Source organism: Panthera onca, chromosome F2 (assembly GCF_046562875.1).
Source record: "Panthera onca isolate mPanOnc1 chromosome F2, mPanOnc1 haplotype 2, whole genome shotgun sequence".
In the NCBI taxonomy this organism is placed as follows: Eukaryota; Metazoa; Chordata; class Mammalia; order Carnivora; family Felidae; genus Panthera; species Panthera onca.
Genome location: NC_138356.1, coordinates 54,740,091 through 54,760,704, shown reverse-complemented (window position 1 = coordinate 54,760,704; position 20,614 = coordinate 54,740,091). Strand labels below are relative to the sequence as shown.

Here is a 20,614-nt window from a genome sequence, read left to right as displayed (position 1 = left end):
TCACTTGGAAGGACATGTGTCTTGATTGTTGCTTTTTAGTCTCTTCATTTCAAATTGCTGCTCCTGGATCCCCCTGTGACCATGTCTGGCCCTTTAAAATGTGAGACATACCATCAATTCTTATTAAAAACATTTCTCTGTATATACTGCTTCAATATAAAAACTTAATATATTTATTTTCTCTCTTCCTCAGGAGAACTTATATGCATAAAAGGTCATCTGCCTGAATAAATTACTGTAAAGAAAAGCCAAAGGAAAATACTCTTGCCACGTAACTGGACACACAAATAAATATCTTGTTCAAAAGGAATTATTTTTTTCTGCTCATAGGCTCTGAGCCCATTACCATAGCAACCACAACTTGTGTTGTCTAACTGGATGTGAATTTTATACACTGTTATTTGAAATGTTAAGGCAGTAAGTGAAGATAAAGTGCAATTTCTATAATATTTGGAAGGACTTGTTTATCTCAAAAATCTGGTAGAGGAAAAGTTTCATTGTGCAGCCTACTCATTTGTTTAATGAAACAGTTTATTCAACATTGACCATCGGCACAGCGTGTGCTAAGCATGTTAGAGAAGTGAAAAACATAAAGAACACTTAACCTGGAGGAACTTCTCTAATAAAATCAGCTTGTCATGGGTAAACAGAATGCCTGAAAGAACAGTTTTTTCATAGGGAGTTATCTAATTTTAGAATAATCTGATCATCATAATTAGAGTAGTCTATTAGGACCTGTAAGTAAGACAGCTAGAGGCTTGTTACAGCTGGTCAGATTGCCCACAAGTATTCAAATACCTATTGTAACCCCTACAGCAGGTACTTTTCCTTTTGGTCTTACAAATGTGTTTGTAGCTACTCTCTGGAGAGGTGAGTGTTTCCTTCATTGGAAGTTGAACACTTCTTGGCAGCTGGTACTGGCCTGAGGAAGCTGAAAATGCCCACTGATGAACATGGAAGAAGAGTGTGATGGTTCACCTGTTTCAGGTAGGCTTCCTAAACCAAATATGCAATGGATTCAGATCAAGGTTTAAGCACTTCTGTTTTGGAGGATACAGGCAAAAACTTCAAAGATATATGTGATATTTTAAATTATTCTCTTGCCCTGGTATTATCCCTGCCCACATCCCTGGATGGGAAGGATTAATTCTCTGTTCTCTTGTTTCTTTCAAGAATCTTCTGAAACCAGGAGATACGTCGTTTAGGTTTAGTATTTCTGCCAAGTAACAAGGAAACCGTGCAAGAGCAAGGGCTGGTATAGGGCACCACATTGTCGGGGACTCAAGCTCCTTGCAACTGAGCACTCAGGGGCTGGCCTTTGTCTCCCTGGCCCAAGGACACATCTTGTTCCACACGGCAGAAAAGGATGAAGAAAAGGCAAAGCGATGCCTAACAGCCAGTTTTTAACTTTCTACAATATTCCACAAGATTATTTCCAGTTTTATAACTTACTACACAAAAGTTGGTCATTCCTAATGGCAAGGGAGATGGGGAACTAGTCTTTATTCTAGGTGGCCTGTGCCCAGCCTAAGAGTCTATTTAATTAACACTCACAGTGTTTATTACATGCTAGACCTTGTTCTGGTGTAATAAGTCTAATGATTTATTGGGCCAGGGATTGACATGATATAGGCAACATTATGGTACTAAAAATAGCAAGAGTGGCTACCATTTACCACCTACCACCTGTTAGGCACTGTTATTGAATTTCATATACATGCTATCATCAGTCCTCAAATACCACACTGCAAGGTAGATATTTTCCACATTTTACGTGTGAAGAAACCGAGAATGAGAAAAACTAAGAACATGCCTGAGGCCATAGAGGTCATAAAGTATAAACCTAGAATTTGTGTCTTAGACATAAATACGTTTTATGAAAAACTTCTTCAGAATGAAACACTTTCCAGTGCTTGAAGAAAAGTGAGAAGCAGTGAAATGCTGCCACTTGGTTCTGGAGGTAGATCGAATCCTAGCTTTACCATTGGAAGCTCTGTGAACTGGGGCATTTTAGTAAATCTTTTTAGGTTTCAACAGTGTCCTCATCTGGAAAAGGGGACAATGACTTCACAGGGTTATTGTAAGGAAAGAGTCCATATAGAACACTCAGCATATGTCTGACACATAGTAAGCATGTGGTGAATCTTTATTTATTGTTATTGTTAGTAGTATTCTAATTTTTTTAATGTTTATTGAGAGAGAGACCGAGCCTGAGTGGGGGAGGGGCAGAGAGAGAGGGAGACACAGAATCGGAAGCAGGCTCCAGGCTCTGAGCTGTCATTATAGAGCCCCATGAGGGGCTTTGACCCCATGAGATTATGTCCTGAGCCAAAGTCGGACGCACAACCGACTGAGCCACTCAGGCACCGCAGTGGTAGTAGTAGATGCACCGTCTGGGAGTCACTGCAATGATCAAAAGTGATAGAGCTTAGAAAAGAGTAGAAACAGTAGTACAAGACATAAATGTTTTACTTATCAGAAATATAGGAAGACATTCTTTTTTTTTTCTTTCTTATTAACTTATCCTGTTTCTTACATTGAGCAAAGTGGAAGCATTATATTTATTTTTATGAATTTTTCACATCGTGGATAGAACAATCCTAATATACCAGTAAATAGCCACTTCTAACATTAAAAAGTATTTCTAAAAAATTAAAAATGAATTTCTAAGACAGCATTGTTCAAAGAAACATTTTTTTTAAAAGGTGGCCAGCTTATGAATGAAGGCTATTTAAAACCTTTTTGTCTAGGATTCTTAACAGCAATGAGTCCGACACCAATCCATTGCGTGCCTCAAACCTCTGAGCTTCCATAAGCCTAATTAAAATCCTTGTCTCTTGCTTTGGCATTGCAAGCTAGTACATCCAATCCTTCCCCTTTGCAAAGGGTCTCTCAGCATAGCTATTTCCAAAAAACTGCTCTCCAAAAATCCTCCAATCTACTCTTCTGGGCTACCTACTTAAAAAGGTTGTACATCTTTGTTTGGTACACCCCCCCCCCCCTTTAAAATGTATCCTAGCCAAAACTTCTATTTTAATACCTAGTTAAAACTGCATCCCTAGGACCTACAAAATAAATGCAAGCTCCTCTGATGGCATGGCACAGAAGACTGTTGTCTCTCCTTCCAGCCTTGCTTGGTGCCGTTCCTTATGTCAGATTGGTGTTCCAGTAACATCAGACCGCTTGCTGATTTCCCCACATTCCATGCTTCATTTGTCCACTAAACAGCGAATCAGGATCTACTAGTGCTGGATGTTTTGTTACACGGCAGGAAGACATGCTGCATAAGGAGTGCCCTGCCTTCAAGGAACTCACCATCTACTGGTGTTCAGCCTTCGTTCTTGCCACCACACCTCTGCCAGGACTCTCTTCCTTCCTTGGTTCATCTCATGCTTTATTCCTCAACACTCATCTCAGGCATCACCCTTGAGCTGTGGTCCTCACATACTGTACTGCATCAGTGTTACCTTTTTCCAGGACTATTTCCCCAACTACTTTGTGAGCTGGTAGAAAGTAGAGACAGCATCTTATTCCCTGTAGTCTTCTCACTAGAATGTCTCGTATCTAGTAAATGCTAAATAGATTTGACTAGATAGATAGATTTGATTAAATAGATTTGTTCAGTTTGACTGAACAAAATGCCAGATTTATACAAAGATATTTGGATTTGCTACCTGGTAAATGTTTACTATTTTTCTTAACCAAGATTAACAATGATGTGGGGTGAATATACTAGGAAATAGCAGACAGAAGAGAAAGGTCTGAAATTTGTTGAATGTTCGCAGCTGTTCCCAATGCTTCCTTAGTGTTGTTACTTGCTGGAAGGTAACTTTTCTGAGTATCAGCTTTTCTTGCTCTGGACATAGCTACAATGCCTTTATTGATAGTTCTTCCTCAAAATTAAGCATTTCCTTTAGAATTTTCTGAGTAAAAAGTACAATTTTCATAGTATGAGAGCTTTTGGTTAACTTATCTACATTAATTATGATTTTTTTTTGCATTCCCTTATTTTATTCTCTTAAAAATACGTATTTCTTGTGCTATAGCATGGGGTTGTAGGAAGCTACACTCATAGCTGAGGCATTTTTGAGTGGGAAGAACGTAAGCAGAGATAATTTGGGCTTTTTCCAAAAGTTTGCTCCAGAGACAACAACAAAAACTCTTAGAATGGTAGCCAGGGTTTGGCAGGCCCAGAAATCCAGGGCAATCTAGAATTTACAGGATTACTATAGATCTGAAAATCAGCAACTTTGTCTGAAAAAGGTATAAAACAAATCTCATTTCTCCAAAATCCTAAGAAATTAGAATGGTTTAGATCATTGGAAATCAGAGCGTCATGAATGGATAAAGGAAGTCAGATCCCCCAGTACATACACAAATTCAAAATGCTTCCAATCTGACCTAAAAGTGGGTAAGTCAAAACTAGACAAGCTCTTGCACACATAAAGGACTCTATGATTTGTAGGTATAGCAACTTGGAGGTGGCATATCTGCTTCCAAATCAAAGATTTCTTAAAGTTTTTTTTTTTTAAATGAAATAAGAACATATGAATATAAGGAATCAAAAGACTTATATTTTGAAGAAATTTGATTTTTGTCATGAAAGCTAATTAGTACATTTTTATATATTATAAAAATATTTTTCGCTTATTTTCTTGAAAACGCTATAGGCTTTTTCTTGTTGCGCAATAAAATAGCTCGTAAAAAGCAGCTCTTGTGTTTTTGTTTTCAGCCTGTTCTTCAGAACAGCACACTTTTAGTTGCATCCTGAAATGTGAAAACAATACAAATATTTTTTTAAGTAGCAGTAACATCTAGTGTGGTTTAAAATATGTTTCATTCATTTAACATTTCTAATATTTCATGGTATGGTTAATAGGGCAAAAGCAGTACTAAAAAATTAGTATTTCAAAGTTGACCATGTATTGTTAGAATCAATAATGCACTCTTTTTGTGGAACTGGGGAGAGACAATAATGGTGCTTAAATTTTGTATTTTTCACATTCAAGATGTCATTTTATTTAGTGGAACTTCATGACTTTCTTACAAATAGAAGTGTTAATTCAGAATGCAAAGTTATAAAAATCCCAGCATTTCATTTCATTAATAGTTGGTATGGTGTGAATGCACCCCACCCCCAAATTCCTACATTGAAAACCTAACACCCAATGAGATAGTATTTGCATGTGGGGCCTTTGGGAGGTGTTTAAGTCCTGAGAGTGGAACCATCATGATGGGATTAGTGTTCTTATAAAAGAGACCCCCAGAGCTCCTGAGGCCCTTCTATCCTGTGAGGGCGCCATCAGTGACCTAGCAGTGGGCCCTCACCTCACCATGCTGGCACCGTGATCTCAGACTTCCAGCCTCCAGAACCATGAGAAATAAATTTCCAGCCTCCAGAACCATGAGAAAGCCACTTAGTCTGTGGTATTTTGTTATAGTAGCCCAAGACTAGGACAGTGGTGTTTAAATCATTTTATGTTTTAATTGAAGGATAGATTACTGAGCGATTATTTAGTAGCAAGGGAGAAGATGATTAATTTTTCTATCCGGAGGAAAAAAGTCCTAAAGAAAATGCCAAGAATAGGGGCGCTTGGGTGGCTCAGTCAGTTAAGCAACTGACTTCGGCTCAGGTCATGACCTTGAGGTTCATGGGTTTGAGCTCTGCATTGGGCTCTGTGCTGACAGCTCAGAGCCGGGAGCCTGCTTTGGATTCTGTGTCTTTCTGTCCCTCCTCTGCTCATGTTGTCTTGCTCTCAAAATAAATAAACATTCAAAAGAGGAAAGAGGAAGGAGGAAGGGGAGGGGGAGGAGGGGGAGGAGGAGGGGGAGGAGGAGGGAGAGGAGGGGGGGAAGAGGGGGGAGGAGAAAATGCCAGGAACAATATTATTTACTAATGACTTGAAAATAGAATTTTCTGAATTTTATATAATTCCAAAGTTTTTGGGAACAAGCAGGCTGAAAGTCAGTGAGGATAATTAGAAAACAATGCATTTAGTGAGTAAATACAAAATGCACAAAGATATACTAAGCAGTAGTTATACCTTATAGTTTAATGCTTCTGAGAAGAAACAAATTCAAGCAGTACCTGTCATGCTATTGTAAAATGGACATCTGGTTTTGCTTCTTTTAGAATTCTGGCATAAAAATACAATAACTTGTGTGCTGATCATTTCCCTCTTGTCCCTTAGTTCTAAACCCACCCTTATTCAGCTATAAGAGGCCAGGACTGAGTCTCTTCAAACCACACTTCTCCCTTGACAGCTGTCTCCTAATTAATTTCTGCCATTAAGAGGAAAGAACAGATAATTCCTGTTTGATCATTGTTCTTGAAACCCCAGCCTCCAGTTTGTTCTGCTACTCCCAGAACCAGCCTCAATGTGTCCCTTCATCCTGACCTTATCTATGTTTAAATTTAAATTCTGGTCTTGGCTTTTATTGCTTGAAATTCTTCAGTATCCTTTTAAATTATTACCCCATCTCAAATTTCTTCTTAAATCTTTCTTTGGATTTTGATTATTACTCAAATATAAGAATCTAATTAGGTATCTTAAAACTTAGAATATTTATCATCTTTTGATATTTGGAGATCTGTATTGGTTCTGTATAGATCAACCCTTATTTTTTAAATTTTATTTTTAATCAGGGTGAAATCCATATAACATAAAATTTAACCATTTTTATTTATTTAAAAATTTTTTAAATGTTTATTTATTTTTGAGAGAGAGAGAGAGAGTGAGTGAGGGAGGGGCAGAGAAAGAGAGGGAGACACAGAATCTAAAGCAGACTCCAGGCTCTGAGCTGTCAGCACAGAGCCCAACATGGGGCTCAAACTCACAAACCGTGAGGCCATGACCTGAGCCGAAGTCGGGCATTTAACCAACTGAGCCACCCAGGCACCCCAAATTTTAACCATTTTTAAAGTGGACAAGTAGCGTTAGGTATGTTCACACTGCTGTGCAACCAATCTCTAGAACCGTTTTCATCTTCTTAAATCTTATCAGTATTCTTTATGTGATACTTTCATCTCATTAATCTGTCAGAAACTCTTCATCATTCCCCTATTAGATCAACTGCAAACTGATTAATACCTGCCAATCTAAGCTTTTTACTGTTTGCCTATATTACCCCAACTCAACATTTCCTCCTATGTTGGCAGGCAGGACTTGTCCCCCTTTTAATATTTAAAATCAACTAAACCACATTTTTAGCACCTATGATAAATACGGTATGTGGTCTTATCTTCTGAGTACTCACAGTTTATTTAGTGAAGGAAGGTAGATTTGAATTTGTGTAAGTTTAATACAAGTATACCACAGGAAAGGCTATAATAATGGTAGAAACAAAGCATAACTGGAGAACAAGGGAGAAGAGAATTACATGTATTAGTGAGTGGGAAGAAAGAAGGGAAACCTGGTGGAGGAGCTGGATCTTCAGCAAGGCCTGGCAGGATGCCATGAGCAGAGAAAGCCCAAAGGGAGGGAATACGTAGGATGGTAAGAATCTTTTCTAGGAATGATTTGTCACAGGAGGAAATCTTCAAAACTGATTTCAGGACCTTTGGTGTTGATTACAATTTGCATGTAGTGAGGAATCTTTGAGGATCTGACATGACAAATCACTACATGACATAAATCTGACAGCTATATGGAGGATAGGCTGAAAGTGAGGAGTTCGGAAGCCAGGAATTCAGGAGGCTATTATAAAAGGTCAAGAAAGAAGTAATAAAAAAGAAGAAGTTGTAAGTGGAGCCCCAAGACTTTAAAGGAGGAACAGATCTGTAACATTATGGATGGACATAGGGCAACTTGAAGGGACGTGGAGCTTGAAGGAAAGAAGCCTAAGAAGTATCAGCCTGAGAGATGAGAAAAATGACCTTGGCATTAGCTGGGATGGGGTACACAGCACCCGGTGGCCCTAGTGATTGGCTCAAGAATGGATGTGTGGGGGCGCCTGGGTGGCGCAGTCGGTTAAGCGTCCGACTTCAGCCAGGTCACGATCTCGCGGTCTGTGAGTTCGAGCCCCGCGTCAGGCTCTGGGCTGATGGCTCGGAGCCTGGAGCCTGTTTCCGATTCTGTGTCTCCCTCTCTCTCTGCCCCTCCCCCGTTCATGCTCTGTCTCTCTCTGTCCCAAAAATAAATAAAAAACGTTGAAAAAAAAAAAAATTAAAAAAAAAAAAAAAAAAAGAATGGATGTGTGACCCAAACTAGGTCAATGATACTGCTTTGGGATTTTGCTGAAAGTGTCGAGAAAGACGTTTGCTTTTTCTGCATTAGCTGCCGGGCTGGTAGAACGTACATGAAGACACAGGTGGTACCCCTGCCATGAGGTTTGGGGGTGGTCAGTCTGCCTGAGAGTGAATCTACTACCATCAAGGAGCATGGAGCCCAGAGATGGAGAGACATAATTTTTGGATGACATCATGTAAGTGCTTAGGTCTAGTTATAGCAGAAATCACAACTGGATTTCTCAGTTAAGTGAGTTCATTTTACTGCCTAAACCAATTCAAGCTGAGCTTCTGCCCCTTGTAACTGAAACAGAGCCCACCATTATCTTCTCATTCCCCACATTCCCATATGCCGTCATGTAATGTGAATAACATTTCCTGTAAGGTTGTCTTTATCTCCACCACTGAAGCTATTACTTTCTCAATGGCCAAGACCATGTCTCTGTGTTCCCAGTGGTGTCATGCACAATGGTTGTGCCCTTGATCTCTGTTTAGTAACCATTTACTGGAACCTCAGTATGTGGAGACATATACATACATTACATAAGAACTGAACTATGCTTACCTAGATTTATGTTCAAAATCAAGACTGTGGCCATAAATGTTTCCAAGAGCAACACTCTTCCCATCAGACAGCTAATTACTACAATCACTGTCTGCGCAGCTGTGCCCACAGTCGATGCTTTGCCGCTGCTGCTGTCACTGCTGCCACTGCTGCTGCTGCCACCATTGGTGCCAACACCACTAGCGATAGACTGTGCTGGTAGGCTCAGAGTCCCAGATTCCACCCGGGCAATATCATCCAGTATAAATTCAATCTTATAATTTTTTCCTAGGAAGAAACATCATTATAGAATTTGACTTCCTTTTATAATTTGTTTGTTTTCACACAGACCCAGTTAAGTTTTCATTGACTTAAACGTACTGTATAATTCCTAATGAAGTATTTTTGGAAATTGAGCCAAATAGATTCATTGAAGTATAAACACGCATAGAGGAGGTCTCAGAGTCAGAGTTCCAACTGCCCATCAACTGTGGGCAGGGGAAATCTGGCTAGATTTTCTTTCTGTAGCATCAGTACTTGCTTCTTAGGGGTATCTTCCTAGTGCTCAGGACTAGAGAGAGGCTGCTTAAAATGAGGGACAGTAGGGAAAGGAAGTAAAAATACTGAGCCTCTGTTCCATCCCTGGATACTTGGCCTGCAGTAGAGAAGCCTCAGCCTCAGCTGGGGGAGATGGGGGTGGATACCGAAATACTAAACTTTTTATTTTGAAAAGTTTCAATCACAGAAGAGTTGGAAGAATAGTACAACAAAAACCATATGCCCTCCATTTTGATTCAACAATTTTACTGTTTTTCACACTTCCTTTAAGTCAGATGCTATTTTTGTGTTGCACGATTGTGACCCTTTCTTCTTACTTCCATGCAGACAAGCTTAAGGAAACTTTTTAGATATTTTTAGAATGTGGAACATAAAAAGCTTATCCAAATATTTTTTAATCCATATGTTAAATCTCCCCGGTTTTGAACATGAGATAACCAATATATTTTTCCTTGACATAATTGCTTCTACAACTCCTGCTGTCATTAATAATGGCTACCATACCGAGTTTGCAATTCTTGTCCAACCCTGAAGTTTTCATTCCTCTCCTATTATCTTTTTTTAAAAAAATCATTTCTGTTTTCTTTCTTTTCCTCTCTGTCCCTTCATCCCTCCCTCCCCCTCCTTCTTTCTTCCCTTCCCTTCCCTTCCCTTCCCTTCCATCTCCTTTCCTCTCCTTCCCTTCCTTTCCCTTCCCTTTCCTTTCCTTTCTTTCAGAGTATAGTTAGATCTTGACCTCATTGTGCTTTCACAAACAATGCCAGTGCATTCTGTAACTTTCAAGACAGACGGTCCTTGTTCTATAGAATTTTCTGCCACCATTACAATCCATGACAATGGCGTATTTAAGTCTTTCCTTTTTTCAGTTTGAAAAAAACTGAAGTTTCGTGGCAGGCGTATTTTTTTCTTAAAATGTACTGTATTTTCAGTATGTTTTATATATACTGTGAGGAAGCCCAAGAGAGCCTTGTGGAGAGGCCACTCCCTGCAGGAGAACTGAAGAACCTAGCTAAAATCCAGAATCAAAACCTTAGGGATATGATTTCAGTCAAGCTATCCCAGCTAAAGCTCCAGACATCACTGAGCAGATATAAGCCATCCCTGTCCAAATTCCTGGCCCACGCTGTTGTGAGCAAGTGAAATGGTTGTTGTTTGAGCCATTAGATTTGGGGCTGGTATGTTATGTAGCAATAAGAACAGAAACAAGCACTTTATATCATATAGGTTGCCAGGTAAACATGTCCCAAATGTTGTTATCCACTAGGAATACTATTTTTTATCCAGATTGCTCAAAGATGCAGATTCAGCTGTTTACTTTATTCTTCTTCCACCCTTTTCTCACTTAATTCTCACATCCCCATTTTCTGTGTGAGAAACCACAACCCATACCTCCTCTCTATCTTGGCCCCTGCTTTGCTTCTTATTGAGCTAAAAGTAGAAGAGGGTGTGGGGCCACACTGTCAGGCTCTCCGCTGATCTGCAAGGGGATTTCCCACTTCCAGTAACTATGGGGGTTGCCTACCAGAAAGAGTTACAAAAACGATGCTTTGTTATTTTTTTCTCATGTGCTTTGTTGTTATTACAATTTTATAGTGGTTAATCTACAAACTAGATAACTGATCTAAAGATAATGAAGAGATGACTGTCGTTGGTGTTCCTTACTATATACAACCAGAGAACTGAGACCGTACACTTGATGAAAGTAAGAAAGTAGGAAAGAGATTAGAAGCAATGGCTGTTCTCCATAGCAGTCAGATAAATACTTCGAGGGAAGCTTTGCACTAGGAAGGAAAATTTAGTGTATAAAAGGGGAATGATATTTTGTTATCACAATAAAACACCAAAACTTATATTATTGTTTCAGCATTCCAGTGATACTGGTTATTTTGGAACATTGCTATTTGGAAGTGGCACTTTGAAGAACATAGCATCCAGGTTGGGTTTTTGCCACTGGGTACCATTTGGGTCCACCTTCATGAGGCAGTGGGCAACCTTCTCTTCACCTGGGTTCTTGTTAAGTGCCTCACTTCCCAGAAGAGGATCCCAGTTCTACTACCATTTACACTGACTCAGAAAGACTTAGGCTCTGCCCTTAACCAGCAAGTGTATAGGGCATTCTAGGTACCTGTCTAGGATCACAACTCATTTTCATTTGAGTCCCATCGAACACTGGGTTGAGATACTGCTGCCTAGTAGGCAGACCAAGCTTGTCTGGTTTAGGGTACCATCAAAGCAAGAAGAAGTAAAAAAATAAGAAAAAAGATATTAGGGGCAATGATTTTTGTCTTTGATATTTGGTTGATATGAAAAGAATCAGACTATTATTGGAATTCCTTTTACTTATTTTACTCTTCACTTTTTACCTTTATTCTCACCTTTAGTATGTATATATGTGTGAGAGAACAGTGGTAAGAAGTGGGGAGTACCAATATAACTTTTCAGAAGTTAGGGCCTATAAAGTTCTTAAATGGCCCAGACTAATGGTAAACAGATTAACAGAAGCCTGTCTCAAGTATAAGTAATTTATCTATTTCTCTTTTTTAGATACTCTACAATCTATCACCAGTAGATAGTCTACAATCTGTTTTGGCCTCAGTAGGAAGGCTTTTACCAATTGGAGTTATGCCATCAACCCGTATAACGATAATATAAGAAACATCACAGTGGAAGTTATAACTATTTATTGTAATATTGAAGATATCACTTCATACAGATTCATTTGGTATACTTTATGAAAATTCATAGGACACATTTGTTCTGATCTCAGAGCAAGTTATAATTCTCTGCAACAACTGGTTTGTTTACTGGTTTTTCCTGATGGGCACTGTGGAATCATAATGCTTATGTTTTCTCCTTTGTAATGGCTTTCAGAAAGCTTAGAACTCACTTTTCAGTCCAACTCTGAACCCCTGCATGGGGCATTAAAGTTATATTAGCCTATCTTATCCTCCCTTTTCTTCAATTTGAAAATCTATGTATTGCTTGTTTTTATTATAAATGTAATGCATATTTAGTGAAAATTTAGAAAAATCAACAAATGGATAAAAATATGAATCATGATATAATTTTGATGCACAGCCTCAGATTATCTGTTTAATTTCCTTAATTACCTATTTTAATTTCTATTTTGTTTTGGATACTTTTGTAAGCTAGATGTTATCTGAAATGTTCTCTGAAACAAGGCAGGTATAGTGTTCCAATTTCTATAATTTATTGATCAGAGTATTATAGAATGCTTTGTTCAATTATCCCTATTTGTGGATGTATATGTGAAGATCCAAAATAGTACACTCACCTGTTCTAAGAAGAGTAAGGTCTGTGTAGTTGGCCCAGCAGCTGCTGAATGGAATTGTTGTATTTCCACTAAGACCAGTGATGTGGTTATTATTGGAGTCCTTTAGTATGGCCTTCAAAGTCAGTGAAGTAATCCCAACTGATACACAATCACCCTAAAGAAAAAAGTAATAGCGAATTATAATTGTCCTGTTCCCATGCTTTTTTTTTAAGATATGCAAAACTATATTATTTAAAATGCCTCAATACAAATTTGAAATCTGTAGAAGCTTCTCCTGTACAAGGAGTTCACAAATATGGGTGGGCAGTGGAACAAGTTCATTGAAAAGGAACATTTTTAAAACAGTAAAATATGATATCCACAGGTTTTAGTCCAGTTTTCAAGGGGTAGTGAAATCCTCAGGTTGCCAGCATACCAGGATTACAGAAGTTGGCTCACCTTCCAGAATTTATAGCTTAATTCCTTCACTCAGTTAAAGCTCTGGGTTATAACTTACATCTGAATCTACTGCCTTTACTGCAGGTTGCTGAGAAAATGGCTGTCCTGGCTGTGCTGCCACGGGCTGAGTGATCACTGAGAGCGAGGACACAAAGGCCACATGATGAACAGGAAATGCAAACCTTTCAACTGGTTGGGCAGTCACCTGTAAATTAACGGTCATGAGTGATGAAGTGGTTTTCACATGATAAATTACAGTCAATAGCAAATTCATCTTAAGCCAAGTGTAATATGTAATAAGCGTAAAAATATGCTTAATATGTGAAATTAATTTTCTTAAAATATTTCCCCCTGATCAAATTCATGAAGCACTGTTATAAATATTCAAAGAAAATCACATTTTATACCATTTTATACCAATAAATAATTTTTTAGAAGATATGCTCCTTTTTCAACTACTTTATCATTTTAGTATACCATTAAAAATAGCCAACGTTAATTAGAAAGACATGCTCTCTAAATTATTGCATTGAAATATAAAGAGTTAAAATAAGAAATAAGCAGCAATGTTTTAAATACCTAAGATATATTTTTCTAGTTGCCCTTTCTTACCTTAATCCAGGCAGAGTCACTTGGGCTGGGGATGGGATTGGTGATAGACATGGAAGAAATATTAAATCCAAGGATACTACTGGTTTTTCCTGAAATTACAGCTTGTCCAAGAGAACCAACAATTTTTTGGAGTTCAGATAACTGCATCTGACCTATGGGGAAACAGTAATATGTCATATGGGATCTAAGAATATAGAATTATGAGAGTTTTTCACTTTAGTTTTTGTTTGCACTCCTCCATCCAAATTATGGAATGCTTTAGCTTTTTCTCTGCACATGAGCTCAACATGACAAAGTCATATGAATGAGCTTAGGAAAATGGAGAACTCTGGAGAATATGTTTTTAAGCTGCAATTAAAGAAAAACCAAAGGTAGATAAAATAGACACAAGAAAAATGAATGACAGCATAGTGGGAAATATGTTTCTTTTTTTTTTTTTTTTTTTTTAAATTTTTTTTTTCAACGTTTTTTATTTATTTTTGGGACAGAGAGAGACAGAGCATGAACGGGGGAGGGGCAGAGAGAGAGGGAGACACAGAATCCGAAACAGGCTCCAGGCTCCGAGCCATCAGCCCAGAGCCCGACGCGGGGCTCGAACTCACGGACCGCGAGATCGTGACCTGGCTGAAGTCGGACGCTTAACCGACTACGCCACCCAGGCGCCCCTATGTTTCTTAATTTAATATGTTCCCATGTCCTTCTTTGTTAAGAAGTGAAGCACTGTCATGCAAGTTTATTGCCACATAGCATTTTTTTAAAATAGAATTCTAATGTAAGGATAATTAGCATCATCGAATCTATACAATGTCTGCTAGTAAATTCTGAAATTAACACTACATTACCCACAAATTGTTACTTGCTTTGGACCTTGATTTTCAAGTTTAATTTTAACACTACAGGTAGTTTCTATTGTCTTTGTCTAGCTTGGCGGGTCCTCGTAGACCTGCTGACCCCACAGAGCTCCTTACCTAAGAAGGGGCACCTCTATTCACCATACTCATTTGTCAGAGCCTGCTACTTTGGCTTGATCCCTTCTTCTACTTCATTTCTCCCCCATACCGTATAATCAGTTACCAATTTCTCAGTCTCCCTGTCCCCACTGTCAAAATCGTAGTCAAAGCCATCATTGGGGGAAGGGGGTTACTAAAACAACTTTTAAACTGGCTTCTTGTATCCATTCTCTCCTTCTTCCACTCCATTCTATACACTGTAGTCAGGGTGATCTTTTAAAAAACAACTCTATGCAGGATATTTTTGGTGTACTCTGAATCTTGACAACACCTCGTGCTTAGGTATCCAGTGCCTTCTAGATCCAGAGTCCTGCCTTGAGGACGAGGAGCACTGCATTTCTTCCATTAAGGCTGAACCATGAAGCTCAGTGTGCTCACGAAGAAGGAGGCAGCTGATCTCACAGAACACTTTCAAAATCGTGGTCCTAGGGAATTTCAGTCCTGTCAGTTTAACAGGTCTCTTTTGGTTGACTTAGACCCTCTGAATAAATGCTCAGTCTTTCAGACTCCTTCTTCCCCCCCATTCCCTCCATATACTCTCCTCCAAGATGGCTTCCCAGGCATGAGGGCTCATGTGACCCAGGGGTAGCAGTACAAAGGTGCTTCATATCCACAGACTACTATTACCACTCGTCCTCGCTGGTTTTTGGTGCAGCGTGGCAGGTCCGACCTGCCTGCACTGTTTACACATTTTCTCTGGCTGCTTGACACATGAAGGCACCCATTTCCGCTAACTGCCACCTTAAGAAACCAAAGTCCTTAACCTGAAGAGCTTTTATTCCTGACCAATCTGTCTGTCGAGAGGTCCCCTCTGTAGGGATCCCTTGAGGGACCCCTTTCTAGACACCTGGGAATTCCTGGATATCCTGACACTATGTGAAGGACATGGAGAGCCAGGAGTTTTACTACGTGCACATCTTTCTTGCCACTTCCCAATATTTTGCTGTGAAATTCCTCTTTGCCAAGTTGTAGGGCTTTCCTTGAGCCATGAGTCATGTCCCCTAGAGACAGAAGGTGAGAACTTTACCCAGTACCCAGGTTTATACATGATAGAGTCCAGGTGTGTATGAAAAAGATGCTGGACAGAGATCAGATAGATCCAGATTTTCTGGGTCTAAAATTTATATAGTTTGGAGGCTCTCTTTAAGAAAAAGAATAAGGAAAGTGCTTACTTTTGCAACTTTTATAATAACAATGATTAGACCACATTATTAAATGGACCCTTCTCCCAGAGTCTTAAAAGTTCAAGTCCCTCCCATGACTTGTACAAGTGAAAGGCCTGGAAGCTTAAGCTTCATTAGCTCAATGCTAATCTTCCTCTGACAGGGATCTACATCTCATCTTTTTGGAGATGAGTGTGCCTAGTTGAGACTTGTGCCTGATTACTGGAGGCAATGGCATGGTTGGGGATACATGCCGGAGAAGCATGCCAAGAGGCCAGGACGGTACAGTTGCACCTCAAGAGAGGCTTGCGACTACCTACCCTATAGCAGCGACTATGAAAGCAAGAGGCCACATGGGGGTCTGAAGACAGGAAAGTCCGTATTCAGATACCAAATTAAACAGATAGAAAGGAAAAAATCTGAAGGGTTGAACATTTACCCAAATGCCCAAACTGAGTCACTCTAAGGACATAATTTAAAGCAGCAAAGATACCTCTGATATGACAGCTGAGCTGATTTTCATCTGATACCTAGAAAATGGGGGTATGGAGAGTAAGGGACAGGGAAAAGGGTGACGGCTAGGGACACTGATTGGATCAGTCACAGGAATTAAAGACAGACATATTCTCGCACCTTTGCATTTGCTAGGGTAAATCTGTGACTTTACTACCGCTCAGCATCTCCAAAGATCTACTCTTCTCCTTAAGGAAACATCCACAGTCCTTTCAGCTTATGAAGAGGAGAGCTTCTTTTGGTTTGCCATTTCCTTACACTTGAACATTCTTACCTTTCTCTTTTCATAGACTGATTCTTTTTATGCTTAATCTCTCAGCTATAAAGTCACTTCCTTATGTCACCTCTCAAATCTTCTGTGTTCGCTCAAATCCTTTTGTTGAATTTACTAATTGCTACAATAACAAAATAGAGGCTATAGTTCCTTCATAATTCCAAAGCAGTTTGGGATTACAGGGGTAGAGTAGGAAAAGGGTCTCTAGGCCCTTACAGGGTTCAGGATGTGGGGTTGGTGGGATTTCCTGAGGGCAGGTTTACCAGGCCCTGGTAGGGTCATCGTGGGTCTATAATACTATTACATTCTTCTCTCTCAAACACCTACTCTTCATACCTGTGGTATCATTGTTTATGAACTGAGGAGGAGCATCTCCAATCTCCAATTCAACTGTGAGTCCCGTGGATCTCTTCCTCCGCAGACTCTTCCCTTGTATTATTTTGCTGATGCGGATTTTGTCACTTGGTATCTTTAGGAACAAGGCAAGATTTCTAACCAGGTTATGAGAGCTATAGAAGTCATCTTCTGTAACAGCAGGCAATTGGAAAGAAACAAATATGACCGCGGTGGTGTGGATTTCAACCGGTATAGTTCCTTTAACCAAAAGGTAAAGCATCTGGTAGGTTCTATCAAAGTAGTTTTCACCAAGGACAGTGGAATTCAGGTTAGGAAGGAATTGCTCTATGAAGGAAAAAAGCCAAAACAGCACAGTAAAAATCTTTATATTATCATAATAACCATGTATTTAGTAGTATTTAATATTTGTTAAATTTAGGAAATTCTGAAAAAGTTCAACATTATTCTTCCATAGGAAAGTATGCATATTAAAAACAGTAACACCTTTAAAAAAACACTTCTAGAACTGACATGCAAAGTTAAAGTCAACACTTTAAACAATACCGTTAATCATCATTATACATTAAATTTATTTTAAAAACAATTAGCCATAGATACAGTATAATTGAGAAATAAAATTCAATTATGAACCCAAGAGCCTATATTGTACCTGGAACACTATTTACATGTTCAGAATTTTAAAGGCTTTACCGAAGGCATTTGGTAATTTAAAAATGTAAATTTAACTTTAATAGCTATCTAGTTTATGCAGTGCTATATATCAACTCTTAAGGAGCTTTTACAACTCAGTGCTTCTATTTTTACTAAGGAGAAAAGTATATAATACAAATGAAGTATATACAAAAATATCTCAGAAGGATTTTATACCAATGAAACAGGTTTACATTTCAGCCTGAAAAATCTTTGCTTAATGCAAAACAAATTCTACTTCGGAAATGACTTTTGGAAAAGTGACTGAGATTTTTATATATATATAAAATGAGTGAATATATATATATATATATATATATATATATATATATATATACACACACACACACATATATGTGTTTATGTATATGTGTGTGTATATATATATATATATACACATATACATATGTGTTTATGTATATGTGTGTGTATATATATATATATACATACACATATATTTATGGCAGAGTGTCAAAACTGTCTAAGCTAATAAATCCTCTAACAGAGCCCAAAGGAATTATATAATAGTACTAGAATGAGACATGTAGCTTCTTACCACATTCATAGTGAGGCTTAATAAAAAAATAAATTAAAGTTTTAGAAAGAAGAAGATATTTCTTATGAATGTAATAGACATTCATAGCAGTTGGTATTAAGAAGCCACTTCATTATCACTATGTATCTCTTTCAGAGCTACTAGTGTAAGTTCTAGATGCAATTTGGTTTAAACATTCTATGAATCTGAAGAATATGCTTTTATATTATAAATTGAAACTTCTCTCAAACTACATTTAGAGGTGCATACACCATTTATCTCAGGTAACTTCCTCATGTCTTCACAGTAATGGAAGGATGCAGAGACATACATAATGAAACATTTTGGGTAATCTAAAACAATATGTATAGATTCATAATACAGGGAAATTATTTTGCATTCTAAGTGCCAAAGGAAAAATGTTCATTTATAAACAATGCTATATCAGAAAAAAAATCTTGTAAGAAGGCAGTGGTAATACTGTTTTTCAGCCCTTCAACACCTGTATAATCAATTCCCTATATTAAATAGTCCTTGTTGAGATCATTTCTATTTCCCCAACTTGAATGATAGGGTACTTGGTACCCAAAGTGTTGTTTTTCAAAAGAGTTAAAAATAATGAAATGAAGCTGCAAATATGAGTAGCTGTTTACATATAGAAAGTGATAACACAGACTCTTTTAGCTTACAAGGAGGCAATATGGCCTAATGGTTAAGTGTATGGCTTCTAGAGCTAGACTCTCTGTGTTCAAGTCCTTGCTCTGCCCTCACCATCTCTGATATTACCATGGACTGAACTGTGCCCCCTGCCCCGATTCACATGTTAGAGCCCTAACCCCTAGTGTAAGGGAATTTGGAGATGGGGTAATTAGTTTTAGATGAGGGTGGAGACTTCATGATGGATTAGTGCCCTCATAAGAGGAGATCCCACAGCTGTTGCTGTGAAGATACAGTGAGTAGGCAGCCATCTGCAAGCCAGAAGGAGAGCTTTCACCAGAACCTAACCCTCCTGGCACCCTGACCTCATACTTGCAGCCTTCAGAGAAAATGAATTTGTCTTTAAGCCACCCAGTTCGTGGCATTTTGTTATGGCAGCCAGAGCTATGACAGAGACTGTGGCAAAGACACCTCCTGTTGTCTCAGTTTACTCATCTCTGCCTACCTCACAGGATTATTATTAGAATATTTAACAATGAGGTATTATATACAAAGCACTTATAACAGTGCCTGGCACACAGGAACATTTCTGGAAACATTAGCTATTCAGACTATTAGTAGAAATAGGACTTGCTCCATAGACAGTAATAGATATGGGTTATCCATTCATACTCTGAAGTCTAGGTGATGTTATGACCTACAGCACTCACTTGAGGAATTGTTAACCAACATTATGGGGCACATCTAAAAATGATAAGTAGCACATGTGGAATGGAAGGTATTGGATTTATAAGTACCTTGTTTAACAAAAAGACTTCAATGAGAAGATATAAATCCTGGCCTTGAAAATACTGATAAATGGACGTTTAGCCTTTTCCCTATATTTCATTTAAATCCAGTTTATTATATTGACTTCATGGTGTTTGGTTGATGTTATACTAGCTTTCTTGGCAGTATTTCTGGTGACTGCCAATTAATTTTGGCTCTGACCTCTATGAAATAGAAGTAAAGCAGAAATAGGGTAAACATTCTAAGCAAAATCTCTTCTGTATATAGGATTAACTGAACTACGTGTAGAATGTAAATGTTCTCAGGGGGGCCAATGAATGTGCCTCATACACAAAATCCACATGTGTACAGATAGATAAGAATTCCATCAGGAATAATCTTTCAGGATACATATGCTATAAATGAATACATCTTAGAATTTGGTGGACCGTGGCAAAAAATATTTTCTCTTTTCATTTGTCAATGGCTAAGGAACTAGAAATATTAATAATGAGACATTACAAAGAATTTTATACATAATTAAATATTTTTCTGAGGAAATACCTGTGTGCAGATGTGTTTTAAGTTCACAGTGTTTCTTTTTAGGGTTCCATATTGTATTTTGGGGGCAAACCAATGTATTGTTCACATACACATCCAAACGCTGAAGTGTGTGAAAAAAAATTCCTACCATGACAGCCTGTTAAAAATAAACAACATTTTTATTTCTTAAGAAAACAAGGAAACAATATTTAGAATTTAGCACTTAAAATGTCCTTCAACTATATATATCTTCTGTAAAATACTAAAACTAAGTTTTATGAATTGATAAATACTGAGTTAAAATTTGTAAATGGTCTTATATTCAACCATTCATACTGACATTATAGCTTAACTCTTAATTGATGATTCTCAGTAGAAAAGTATAATGTAAGAAAGAATTAGTAAAGGAGTATCTCTAAAAGAAACATTT

The 20,614-nt window shown here is 38.2% G+C and overlaps 1 protein-coding gene across 4 annotated transcripts in view; it reads right to left on the bottom strand.

The window, feature by feature from the left end:
• Window positions 1-3,372: 3,372 nt before the first annotated feature.
• PKHD1L1 (PKHD1 like 1) overlaps window positions 3,373-20,614 on the bottom strand; it is a 159,335-nt gene continuing 142,093 nt past the window's right edge. For 2 of the 4 annotated variants that reach the window (XM_078441749.2, XM_078441750.2), the window contains exons 72-78: window positions 20,206-20,341; window positions 16,971-17,315; window positions 13,675-13,826; window positions 13,121-13,267; window positions 12,625-12,778; window positions 8,793-9,059; window positions 3,373-4,767 (exon numbers count right to left, since the gene is read on the bottom strand). In XM_078441749.2, the coding sequence (XP_078297875.2) occupies window positions 4,757-4,767; window positions 8,793-9,059; window positions 12,625-12,778; window positions 13,121-13,267; window positions 13,675-13,826; window positions 16,971-17,315; window positions 20,206-20,341 (1,212 nt within the window). In that variant the 3' untranslated portion in view covers window positions 3,373-4,756. Of the gene's footprint in view, window positions 4,768-8,792; window positions 9,060-12,623; window positions 12,779-13,062; window positions 13,268-13,674; window positions 13,827-16,970; window positions 17,316-20,205; window positions 20,342-20,614 lie in introns of those variants that run through there. The other 2 variants (XM_078441751.2, XM_078441752.2) reach the window with 2 other exon arrangements.